The sequence below is a fragment of the Chelonoidis abingdonii genome, chromosome 7 (assembly GCF_003597395.2).
Source record: "Chelonoidis abingdonii isolate Lonesome George chromosome 7, CheloAbing_2.0, whole genome shotgun sequence".
NCBI classification, from domain to species: domain Eukaryota; kingdom Metazoa; phylum Chordata; order Testudines; family Testudinidae; genus Chelonoidis; species Chelonoidis abingdonii.
Window position 1 is genome coordinate 23,751,087 of NC_133775.1, and position 13,336 is coordinate 23,764,422.

Consider the following 13,336-nt stretch of genomic DNA (forward strand, 5'->3'; position numbering starts at 1 on the left):
TCCCTCATGACCTGTGAGACTATTTATGTCTGAAACATTGCTCTCATTTTCCAAAAAGACAACTTTAAAGTGTTTTCTTGCTGCTATATCAAAGTTTTTGGGATCCTGACTTCTCAAAACTGGCTTTTACCACCATGTAGCATGAAGGATCAGCAGTGTTCCCTACTGAGTAGCCATTTTTATCAGAATGGTAGCCTGATTCTGTTTCTTTACCCAGTAACTTTTTTTTTTAAATGAGGCTAGGTGGTTAGCTGTGTTATCAATCCTCTCAACTTTATCCAGGCTTGGGACCAACAGTCATATCGAAGTGCAGAAGCAGCAGCAAATGAGAGTACTGGAAGAAACTAGTTTCTGCCCTGCGTGCCAATGCTGGCACAAGAAAGATATAATTATAATAATAATAAAAATTACTATATTTTATATATGCAGTGTAGTTGTTTCCGTGTTGGTTCCAGGATATTAGAGAGACAAGGTGAGTGAGGAAATATCTTCTGTTGGTGAGAGATCTTCTTTCTTGGTCCAATAAAAGATATTACCTCACCCACCTTGTCGTTCATATTTTATACAGACACGCACACACATGTACACATACACAGAACTATGTATAAAAAGAATCTAAGTAGAATAAACTAGAAACATAGTTAATTACATGTACGAAAGCAGCTAATGAGACTAATCAAAGTACACAGCGTGCTAATGAAAGTTAGCAGCTAGGAGAAAATGCACCAGGGGTTGCCAGAATGAAACAGAAAATACATTCTACCTAGAGCTAAATGTTTATGGCATTGTTGTATGTATACATTTACTGAGGCAAAGCTTCAGCAGCACTGTCTGCAATAACTGTAGTCAAAATTTTAATTGCACTCTTGCTATTTGGTACATTAGCAACCATAAAAACCCTATTATTTTTGTCGCACTGAATAATTCAGTTTTCAGAGTAAGTACAGATGATAACTGTATGCACACTTGTAATCCTCGCCATTTAAAAGTAAACATTTACCACCAATTGCCACACAATGCAATCTGAAATATCACAGTCACTTCTAAGGTTAGGAAAATGCTGAGCTATATCATACACTAGGGTGTGGTATCTAATAGTAAATGTTGATTTTTTTAAAATAAGACCAGGGTTGAAAGTACACTTAGCATTACACTTTTATACATTCTAGAAGTAAACAAACATAACTGTCTCCTTCATTATGCTTTTTTTTCTTAAACGAAGTCCTGGAAGTTCAGTTTAAATGATGAGAGTATAGACTTCCACATTTAGCATTCAAATAAAAAGACACGGTTTGGTTTATATTCACTTACAATGTTGCAAGTTAGTATCTTAAACACTGGAGTTTATTATACATGCTTTATTGTACTGCAGCTTAATGGCAGCCTGATCATAATATTCATATTGGCTTGATGATCCTTTACAGCTGCAACTTTTGCCTTGGCTTGCTGTAATCTCTCACTAGTCTTTTGAGAAACAATGGAACTCAGAACTACTTTTTCTGCTAAGTTTTCTTTTCGTAACATCAATTGCCTGGAGAAAAATAAAGGAAGAGACTTCAGTCTTATTCATACAACTTGCAGCCATGGTTTACCATTCGCAGATCAGCTAAGCAAATTTCCTGATAAAAGTCTTGTCTCTAAAAGTTAGACACTTTCATACGTATATGCTCTTGGCTTCTTCTTTATATTTTACAACTGTGTCTAGCTTCTTTGTTCTCCAATTAAGCTAGATTAATTAAATTCATTTTAATGAAAATTTCTCCTAGATTTGGAATTTGACATACCACACCAGTGATTCTCAAACTGGGGGTCGGGACCCCTCAGGGGATTGTGAGGTTATTACATGGGGAGTTGTGAGCTGTCAGCCTCCACCCCGAACTTTGCTTTGCCTCCAGCATTTATAATGGTGTTAAATATATTTAAAAGTGTTTTTAATTTATAACGGGGGTCACACTCAGAGGCTTGCTGTGTGAAAGGGGTCACCAGTACAAAAGTTTGAGGACCACTGTACTATATCCGTGCTCCTCTTCTTTCATCTCCTTTCCCATAGTAATTAATTTATATATAATTTAGACAGGCCGTAGGAATAATTTTTGCTCCTGTAGGCTGAAGTTTGCCTACAGTGCAGAGGACTATCACAAGGCCCCCTGCACCAGGGGTTCTCAAAGGATCTTCCAGGAAGTATATCAATTCACCTAGATATTTGCCTTGTTTTAGAAAAGGCTATATAAAAAGCACTAGCAAAGTTAGTGCAAACTAAGATTTCACACAGACAATGACTTGTTTATACTGCTCTATATACTATATCAGCGTTTCTCAAACTGGGTCACAACCACAAAGTGGGTTGTGAATTCATTTTTATGGGGTCGCCAAGGTCAGAGTTAGACATGCTGGGGCCCAGGGCAGAAAGCTGAAGCCCAAGCCCTGCCAACCAGGCTGAAGCCAAAGCCCAAGCAACTTAGCTTTGGAGGGCTCCCTGTGGCATGATGCCCTGGGGAACTGCTCTGCTTGTCACCCCCTAATGCTGGCTCAGAGAGTAGGAACAGACTCAACGTGCAGAAAAACTTAATTGTTGCTGTCACTTCATTGCCTCCCAGCATGGCAGGGCTCACAAGTGAAAAACAGGCTCAAGTATCATACCGAAATGGAATTTGTATTTTTATGTCTGATTTTGTAAGCAAGTACCGTAGTTTTTAAGTGAGCTGAAATGGATACAGTAGGTTGAGAACCACTGCTCTGCATGACTTAAATTCTGCACAGGAGCAAAGACACCACAGAGGGGGCTGTGCACAGGGATGACAGCCATGGAGAGGGTCTCTGTGCCAATTCCACAGGTTAGTACAGAATGCTATGACATTGGCAGGCCAGGAATGGTGCCACATGATTCACGCTTATAAACAGTCTCAGCACTGAACATCATGAGCACAAAGTGGCTGTGACTAACTATTCCAGGCCATAGGAACAGTAACCACAAAGACTGCAATAGCATCACTCACTAGCTGCAAATTATGGATTTCACCTTCTTAAACCTTACTGCACTTCAGTTGCACAGAGCCCCTTTATTTGGATTTTATGCCAGTGGAGGGATTCTACCATCAGAAATTAAAAAGACACCCAAAAAGAGTAGGTATTGTCCTGTTCATGAGGAATCCTCATGGTCAATCTATTAAAACTTGCACTTATCTAGAATGTTGCATTGTGCTCTAGTTTTTAAACTTGATTAAGCAGTATAGCTGTGGTTAAAAGTCTATATCTATATCTATATCAACTATATCTATTATCAACCAATTTATGTGGTTTATAATTTGATCATAGTGCATTTCATCAAACTGAACATCAGTAGACAACCTAGCTTTCAAAAGAGGCCAGTATATTTTTAAGGAAATATAAAAAATAAATCAATTAAACCTCTAGGTTTAGTGCATAAAGTAGGTTCCTCAGTCCACACACAATGTAGATCTCTTTTTTCACTGCTGTACAGAAAAAACATTCCCCCAAAACAAATAAAAACAAAGCAAAAACCCCAAATCTGATCTAAGAAACAACATAATTACTTATCTTAGTATTAATTTAGGGCTCAATCCTGAAATCCTTACTTAGGCAAAATTCCTCTTGAAAGCAGTGAGAGTTTTGCCTATACAAATCTTGAACGGAGAATTCATAACAAGGGACAAGCATGCTCAATTGTCCTTCAGGTCCTTTGCCAATACAGAATCCAGATGGCACAGAACTCCACAGTAGCAAGGAAACAGTCTTGGAATCCATGTGGACAACACTTCTTGAAGAACCACAGTTACTTTATAGGCCACATCCAAAAGCCTGAGGGATACTCTCATAGATGTTTCTGGATAAGCATGTAAGCTGCTGATGAAACTTACCATGGTCTTGAATCTTTCCTGTGGTAGATAAGCCCTTGCTGGTGTGGAATTTAGCACTGCCCCATGAACTGTTCTCTGCATTGGCAACAGTGTGATCCTGAGACTCAGAGTAGTGGAAAGATGTGGAATTAGGTGAACTGAATAGTTCACCTGCTGTGGTGATTTTCCTCAAATGAGTTAATTGTTAATGTACAGATATACCTGGATCCCTTGTCTCCTGTGAGCCACCACAACTGCCAATCACTTGGTGAATACCTTTGGTGCTGATGAAAGACAATGAGCAGAACTCTATACTGGTAGATGCTCTCACTTGGAATCTCAGGTATTTTCTGTGTGTCAGTTGAACTGATAAATAAAGTAAGTGTCTTGTAAAATAGTGAGCCAGGAAGCAGGCCTAGGGATTTGGAATTTAATAATTGGATTATAGAGGCCAACATTATCATCCTGCGTTTGAAATGACAGATGAACTTGTTGCAGGGTGGATTTATTTAAATCAGTGATTTAAATAACCAATTTTAATCATGGCTTAAATCAGCAAGCAGGAAACCTTGATATAAATAATCAACTTTAATCTTGTTTTGCATTTATACTTTTTAGTTATTTCCTAAAGAAAGGTTGATTCTCACTGTCTGGTAACATTTAAAACATGTTGATTTGCAACTCAAAATAGCATTTATGCTAAATTTGGTGCTTCTTTTTGTTAAAGCATACATTATATCCACCTATATTATTTATTTAAGTAATTAGATGACAATTTACATTTATTCACTTTCTTAATTTTTACATTTCTCTTATGTTAGAAAATGGTCAGTGATGCATTTGTCATTTGCTAATGATCATTAATTTTTCCTGTGATTTGTGTCAAGCTCTATTTTTATGGACATGAGAATTCAGTTAAAAGTGAACCAAAACTGAATTTTAAAATGGTATTTTTATTATTTAGGTAGCTTTATCCAACTATGCTGGATACATAAGAAAAAAAGTTTAACAAAAAGAAAAACAAGTGTTCCTGCTTTTTCAGTTCCCGATTGGTTTCTTATCTCTGAATGTACTAGCCATTGAACTGAGCTAACTAACTAACTGAACTGAATTGAAGAAAATATTCTCTCTATACCTGTAGTAGAGGTCTCTGCTGTCAAAAGGTGGTTTCGCAATTTAACAAACTTCGCTTACAGGTGCTTAGCTATTGACTTCCACTAGTTTGGAGGTCTGACCTTCTTTAAAACTGGACAACAAACATGGACTGCTTGATATTATTTTAAAATTAATTTAAATAATTGTAATAGTTTATAATAAGTTTAGTCCTTAACATAGGTTGTCATAATTTCAGTTAATTTTAAATAAATTTATTTTATTTTAAAAAACTATATATTTTCAATAAAAAATCCAATTTAAAAAAACACTGATTTTTTTCTACTTTGACTTGTTGAGATATCTTAAATCCAGGATTGGATTCCAGATCTTTCTTCTTCCAAGTTAGAAAATAAAGAAAGTAAAGCCCCATCCCTCTGAACTCTAGGGGCACATCTTCCACTACTCCAAGATTCAGAAGAGAGTCCACTGCTTGTCTTAACAACATCTTATGAGAGGGATCCTTAAAGAGGAACAAGAAACGAGTTGGGCTAGGAAGGGATGGGGACTGAATAGAATACCCCACACTGACAATCTCTAAAACAGTGTGGTTTGAGGTAATTCCATTCCAGGCCTCTCAACAATAAAACAGTGGCTGCCAGGGCTGGCTCCAGGGTTTTGCTGCCCCTGTCAAAAAAAAAAAGCCACAATCGCGATCTGCGGCAATTCAGTGGGGGGTCCTTCGCTCCGACCGGGAGTGAGGGACCCTATGCCAAATTGCCACCGAATAGCTGTACCTGCTGCCCCTCTCCGGAGTGGCCGCCCCAAGCACCTGCTTGCTAAGCTGGTGCCGGGAGCCAGCCCTGGTGGCTGCCTAAGAGGGGTGGGGATGGTAAGACTATATAATGTTCAAAGGCTATTTATGGCTTTCATGCCATAAAATTTGCTATTATGAGATGGACACAGTGTGCAGTAGAGGAGGAAAAGGTAGAGGGCCTTTTGTATTTCTCTTCTTCCTTGGCAACTCAGATCCTCATCCAGTGAGGAAGAGGAGATATTTGCTGGGATGGAGCACTTTTCCTCAGCAGGTGTTCTTCATCACTTTCCTGTTCTTCCTGTGGCACAGTGAGAGCCTGTGGCAGTGTCTCCTCTTGACCAACTCTACAAAGTTTCATAAAAGAAGGAGATGTAACACTAGTTAGGGGTAAAAGGCTGGGGCCAGAGAGGTATGTGCTCTCTCCAAGATCTCATAGGTCTGTGGCTATAGTGACAGCTATTAGATTCCCTGTCAGATCAGCAGGGATCAGACGAATGGGAACAAGATGAGCAGGTGGAGGATACCTCCCTCCATACTATACTTAGAAGAGTAGGAAGAAAATGAGTACTTCTTTTCTAATGGTGGGTTTACCCTATTCAGAATTCTAGGATGAGCTTAAGTTTCCTAAGCCTTCCACCAATGGAGCTGAAGAGTTCACTAATACCACAACATTACTGGTAGTTGATACTTAAGTGCAGGCCAGTTCAACAGCTAAGGACAATTGTGATGATTCAGATTGTACTGTCATTGCAACATCACTGAGTACCAAAAACAATATTGGTGCTGAGAAATCAGTGGTGGGAGAATCTGTATCATAGCAGTCAACACTGACATCATGGGTGCCAGGGTCATCAGCACCTTGTGCACAAATGTTGGTACCAAGAGGTCAGTCCTGAATGAAGTGCAGACTACTGCCTAGATGGTACTGTATGTGTTCAGTGACTAGGTTTTGCCAGGGTATCAGAGGGACCAAATTTGGGCCATGAACTACCTCTTTGGCTGAGTAATAAAATGACACCACCAGATCTACTTCTTATGTGTAATCAGAATCACATCTGCTAACTTCAGAGATAAAAATAAGCATTTACTGATTCACAGATTTGACAGCCAGAAGGGACTATTATTATCATCTAATCTGATCTCCTGCACCACACAATAAATTTTCATCCAATAATTTCTGTATCAAGCCCATAATTTCTGTCTGATCTAGAGCACAGACATCCAGTCTTGATTTAAAGACTTCATGTGATGGAGAATCCACTACATCCCTAAGTACGTTGTTTCAATGGCAAATTAATCTAATGTTAAAAAGCTGTATCTTATTTCTAGTCTGACTTTATCTAGCATCAGCTTCCAAACACTAGATCTAGTTATATCTTTGTCTGCTAGATTAAAGAGCTTGACCAGAAATCTTCCCCACATATAGGTACTTACAAACCATGATCAAGTTACCTCAATCTTCTCTTGGATAAAATAAATAGACTTAGCTTCTTTAGCCTCTCACTTTAAGGCAGATTTTCCAAACCTTAAATCATCCTTGGAGCTCATGATCCGTTGGGTATCCATCACGACCTTGAAGTCATTTTCTGAGTCACTGCTTTCCAGAATCCAGTCCCCCACCATGTAAGTGTGACCTATACCTCTTTGTTCTTAGGTGTACATGGTGGTTATATTAAAATGCATGTTGTTCAAGTGAGCCCATTTTACCAAGCAGTCCAGATTGTTCTGTAGAACAGATATGGTCTTTTCATTCCATTATTGCTTTTTATTCCCTTAGCGTGGCAGAGCCAATAACTAAGAGGGAGAGAGCTAGATTCTATTCCATCTTGTGCATCATCAACAGAATCATTTACTAAATTTCCAATCAGTTACACACGTTCAAATCCATTGAAGACAATGGAATTGCTCAGCTGTCACTAATGGCATAATCTGAGACAATAAGGTTACATGGGTGCAACTGGGGGCTTAATACGGATTGCAGAACTTTTGTTTGTGGTAAAGATGGAAATTGGCTCACTCACCTCTCAGACTGGAGGTTGCATTTGTATTTAAAGAAAAATATTAAATTTAGCATATTTCATATGGATGTCATTGGAAGCTAACAAACATGGACTCTCACAAGTCATTCTTCAGAGCAGAGCTATGCTTTAACGTGAATGGGTGTCCTTAGGGATTTGGGAAAAAATTACTTTAATAAAGATAATGTAATTGCCTGAAAAATGTAGTTAGGATGTGGGCAGAATAGTTATATTGCACAATAGAATTTACTTTTCCCATACACTTCCAAAATCCTAACTTTCATGGTTCAAGGCTCAACTATTTCAAATAGTATCAAGCTGAATTCTAATGAGTGCATTGACATCCTCAATTCAATTTTTTCCCCAAAATTGTCTTGGGCGATAAAACTGTTGAGGATTTATTTGCAGCACTCATTTCAATCTGACTCCGCTGAGTAAAAATCATATGGCCTTGTGCTACACACAAAGACACTGCATCGTAAGACAAAAAGGTTGCTGTTGCGTCTTATCAGAACAGGGCATATAAGCAAGTATATATTTTCTACTATGAAAAGTCTCAGAGGAAAGAATGAGAAATCTTAATCACAATGCTGAAGTCTTGAACTAATGAATACTTTGATGTGTTTTGTTTGCTTTCTATGGACTTTTGGCAGTATAATCCAGCACAGGTGATGCTGCGTAGTAAGAATAATGTACTGTCTGCTATATTTTGTGGGCAAAAACAAACCCCAATGTTTTATTTGTGGAATTTTCCCTTAAAAAAGTCACATTAGTATTGAAATGTGCTTATGGTCACTGTCCTCACTTTATGTAAATGGACAAATCCTGCCCTGTCCTCCTTAGCCATGGAAGGCGATGCACACAGGGAACTTCCACACTGCTGCAGAGCTGGGTGAGCTGAGGAAGGTGGTTCTGAATTCCACTATTTTGTGGATCTGTCGGATTTTCCCTATGGGAGGCAAACAAATCACTATACAGGCCACTTCAGGCCTGAGGTCTCCCCACCTTCCCAAGTACCCAGGACATGTAGCTAGCACTTGTACTGAGATTTGGTGCAAGGGACAGGATTGGCTGAGAGGTATTAAGGATGTACTTAAGGTTCTTCTTGATTTTGTGGTTCCACTTCTACAGGAACACTTTGTTTACAATACTGTAACTCTGATATATGATCTGTTTTTGGAACTGAGCAACAATGTGATTTATTTGTGTTTCTGCTTATTCTACAAAAAAAATCCCAAACATTCTAAAATATGGATGTATTTCAGTCTAGAAAAATGATCCAAATCCAATCCAGCATACATATTATAATACTGAGTATTGAGAAACATACCTCTGCTCCTGAAAATTTTTAACCAGCTCCTTCCATTTTTCCATATCTTCTTTGTTTTCCATAACAATGTTCTTTCTTTCCTTTATGGTTTCCTCACTTTTTCTCAATTTGTCAAGTCTAAACAAACTCTGTGTCAAAGAAGCATGCTGAATGCTGAAGTCTTGAATTAATGAATACTCTGATGCTTTTTGGTTCTTGGTTTCTAAAAATCGACCATGCCTTTGCCTTACTTTTTCAATAAATCCTGATCTTCTCAATTGATGTTGTTGTAAAGCTTCTTGAATTCTAATGTCTTCTTCTTTGCATCTTTTCTGAACACCATTCTTTTTCTCCTCAAGAAAACCCTTAATACAGTAGTCAGCTTTGCCTTTGGCAATTTGCATCTGCATAACCCCACATATCTTTTTAGTCTGGATCTCGCATCTCTTACTCTCTCTGTAGGCTTTATCAATAACATAAAATGGTCCAAGTCTTACAGATCCATACATTCTAGCAAAAATCCTCTTCTCTATACTTACTGGGTGATTCACAGCTTTAAGTTGTGGAGCAGGATGAACAAGAGAATGAAATGGGTGTACAGCATGCCAAATTTCTTCCTCTTTCTTTTGAAATATCATCAGCTTATCCTTCACTGAATGAAAAGCAGCTTTACAAACTGAAAGCCTAAATTTAGTTCCTGCCTGCTCCTCCATATTAGGTTTCTCCAGGTCCAAGACACCTACAATATAAAGAATGCAATATTTAATCTGTGATGCATATTTGATTATAAAAAATTACTATTTCTTATTATGTCAGACTCTTTATTAAATTTTAATATCTACTGATGATAAATGTCCTATTTAAGTCAATCTATCCTCTCGTGAGTTTGAATTAAATATTATATTACCTTGAAATAAGAATTTAAATTATCTTGTAATATCAGTACAGTATTATCATCTGCCAAAATTTCCTTGTTCAACACTCCTAATAATGACAAGCAAAGGCTCAGAGTTAAGTCTAATAGACTGCTTTTTATTGTGCCAAAATGGCTGTGCAAAAGTTTTAAAATATTTGATAATACTAGTAAGTGCCAACTTAAAAATCAGCTACTATTCTTGCTGGAGCCTAATCCAACCCCTCAATGAATTCAATCAGAATCTTTCAATTTACTTTAATAAGTTTTAGATCAGCACCCTGTTCTATTACTTATTAAAAGAAAATTATGATATTTTTGAAAGTTTCACAAGTTTCTATACTTGCTATCTTTTTAAAGGCAGAATTTTTTAACCTACTGACATTAAAAAATCACAGCATAAAATAATGTAACAGTTAAATAATATTATTAGAAATAATACCAATTTTTATTCCCATTTTAAAAAATATATCCCTTGCTCAACCTCTATTTCACTGTGTCTCTTAAAATAAATATTAGTCATCTTCATAGAATATCAGGGTTGGAACAGACCTTAGGAGATCATCTAGTCCAACCCTCTGCTCAAAGCAGGACCAATCCCCAGATGGATTTTTGTCCCAGATTTGTAAATAGCCTCCTCAAGGATTGAACTCACAACCCTGGGTTTAGCAAGCCAATGCTCAAACCACTGAGCTATCCTTCCCCCCAAGTATGTGATGTTCTATATTCACATCCACAACAACTTCTTCCTCCCTTTTATACTCTTAAGTATAATACATGTTCAAATATTGTCATTGGTATTATTTATATGAAAATGTTTACAGGAGAGGTGTATACAAGGCAATTAATTATTTTTACAGAGAATAAAGCACAAAATGAAGCTAAAGCTTGTCTGAGTACCATAAATGACTTTCATTTCAAGCATATTCCAAAGCCATGGATATTCTTTCTGTTGTGTGGTAAGAAAAAAAGAAAATTCAAATAAAAATAAAATAAATGATTATCTTGCCTCCTGAGGATTTTAAAGGTTTTTTCTGCTACTTTTTTGGACTTTCCACTGATGTAACTTGGATGTAGTGGGAACTATTGTTCAAGGGAAGGTTCAAAAACAAGTAAGTGTCCAAGGGAATGGCCTGGGTAGAAAGAAGTGATGAGATGACATATATTTGTGGCAAATGGTAAATGAGGGCAGATATGTGACATGGTATCAAATCTGAATATGCTTTTATTTCATAACTAATTCAATCAAATCAACTGAACTAAATTAGACAGGGTGATCCTTGTTGAACTGCAGCCTGACCCATGTGCCTTGATGACCCATGCCAATCACAGGTTTCAGCAAAAATCATGACACTCTCTTGATCTGTGGTTTATTCAGCTGGACACCCACCCTCCCCATGAAATGGTTCACCTAAGCAAGCATCCATCAGGTTCCAAAAGGTTCCATTTTGGAACAGACTATGCAAATCCTAGCAGTGACACAACAACCCACTACACTGGCTTTTGTACATGTGTGCTCCCTTTCCTCATCTGTTGCAAATGGCATGACCCTATGCTGCACATACTAATCAGTTTAAATTAGTGCCCTCTCCCCATAGTCTGTGTAGACAGGGGCTATGTCACTTAATACAGCTACTCTCTCAGAACATACTCAATCTGAAACACTACCAACTGGTTATAGTTAGAGTAACTAAATAAACAGCAAACAAGCTGTGACACAAACATGAAACACAAAATTAAACATGTATATGATGAAAACCCACTCAGTAAGGCAGAAAATTCTTCAAGGGATTCTCCAGGACTTCAGAGGTGGTCAGATCTAATTTCACGTGTTCCTGGGATGAATACAATGTAGAGCAGGGATGAGCAAACTTTTTGGCCTGAGGGCCACATCTCGGTATGGAAATCAGATGTCTTCAAATCACCAGGGCCTGATGAAATCCATCCTAGAATACTCAAGGAGCTAACTGAGGAGATATCTGAGCCATTAGCAATGATCTTTGAAAAGTCATGGAAGACAGGAGAGATTCCAGAAGACTGGAAAAGGTCAAATATATTGCCCATCTATAAAAAGGGAAATAAGGACAACCCAGGGAATTACAGACCAGTCAGCTTAACTTCTGTATCCAGAAAGATAATGGAGCAAATAATTAAGCAATCAATTTGCAAACACCTACAAGATAATAAGGTGATAAATAACAGCATGGATTTATCAAGAACAAATCATGTCAAGCCAACCTGATAGCTTTCTTTGACAAGGTAACAAGCCTCATGGATGGGGGGAAGTGGTATATGTGGTATATCTTGACGTTAGTAAGGCTTTTGATAATATCTCGCATGACCTTCTCATAAACAAACTAAGGAAATACAATCTAGATGGAGCTACTATAAGGTGGGTGAATAACTGGTTGGAAAATCATTCCCAGCAAGTAGTTATCAGTGGTTCACAGTCATGCTGAAAGAACATAATGAGTGGGGTCCCGCAGGGGTCCGGTTCTGTTCTTCTGTTCAATATCTTCATCAATGATTTAGATAATGGCATAGAGAGTACACTTATAAAGTTTGCGGACATACCAAGCTGGGAGGGGTTGCAAGTGCTTTGGAGATAGGATTAAATTCAAAATGATCTGGACAAACTGGAGAAATGGTCTGAAGTAAATAGGATGAAATTCAATAAGGACAAATGCAAAGTACTCCACTTAGGAAGGAACAATCAGTTGCACACATACAAAATGGGAAATGACTGCCTAGGAAGGAGTACTGTGGAAAGGGATCTTGGGGTCATAGTGGATCACAAGCTAAATATGAGTCAACAGTGTAACACTGTTGCAAAAAAAAATCAAACATCATTCTGGGATGTGTTTAGCAGGAGTATTGTAAGCAAAGACATGAGAAGTAATTCTTCTGCTCTACTCCGACTGATTAGGCCTCAACTGGAGTATTGTGTCCAGTTCTGCGGTGCACATTTCAGGAAAGATGTGGAGGTTTAGGTTGTACATTAGGAAAAATGTCCTAACTGTCAGAGTGATTAAACACTAAAATAAATTGCCTAGGGAGGTTGTGGAATCTCCATCATTGGAGATTTTTAAGAGCAGGTTGGACAAACACCTGTCAGGGATGGTCTAGATAATACTTAGTCCTGCCTGGAGTGCAGGGGACTGGACTAGATAACCTCTCAAGGTCCCTTCCAGTTCTATGATTCTATGTTCAGCTCATGCACTTCTCTCAGAGCTTTACAGTGCGAAGGAACATAGTAAGAAGTATGAAGTGAATTTTTTGGCCTCTGTGGCTTTCATTTAAGGTCTTAATGTTATTTTTATGCAATAATTG

At 37.9% G+C, this 13,336-nt stretch overlaps 1 protein-coding gene across 1 annotated transcript in view; it reads right to left on the bottom strand.

The window, feature by feature from the left end:
• Nucleotides 1-586: 586 nt before the first annotated feature.
• Nucleotides 587-13,336, bottom strand: part of LRRIQ3 (leucine rich repeats and IQ motif containing 3) — a 71,633-nt gene continuing 58,883 nt past the window's right edge. The window contains exons 7-8 of the mRNA XM_032782126.2: nucleotides 9,115-9,832; nucleotides 587-1,531 (exon numbers count right to left, since the gene is read on the bottom strand). Of these exons, the coding sequence (XP_032638017.1) occupies nucleotides 1,348-1,531; nucleotides 9,115-9,832 (902 nt within the window). The 3' untranslated portion in view covers nucleotides 587-1,347. The remainder of the gene's footprint in view (nucleotides 1,532-9,114; nucleotides 9,833-13,336) is intronic.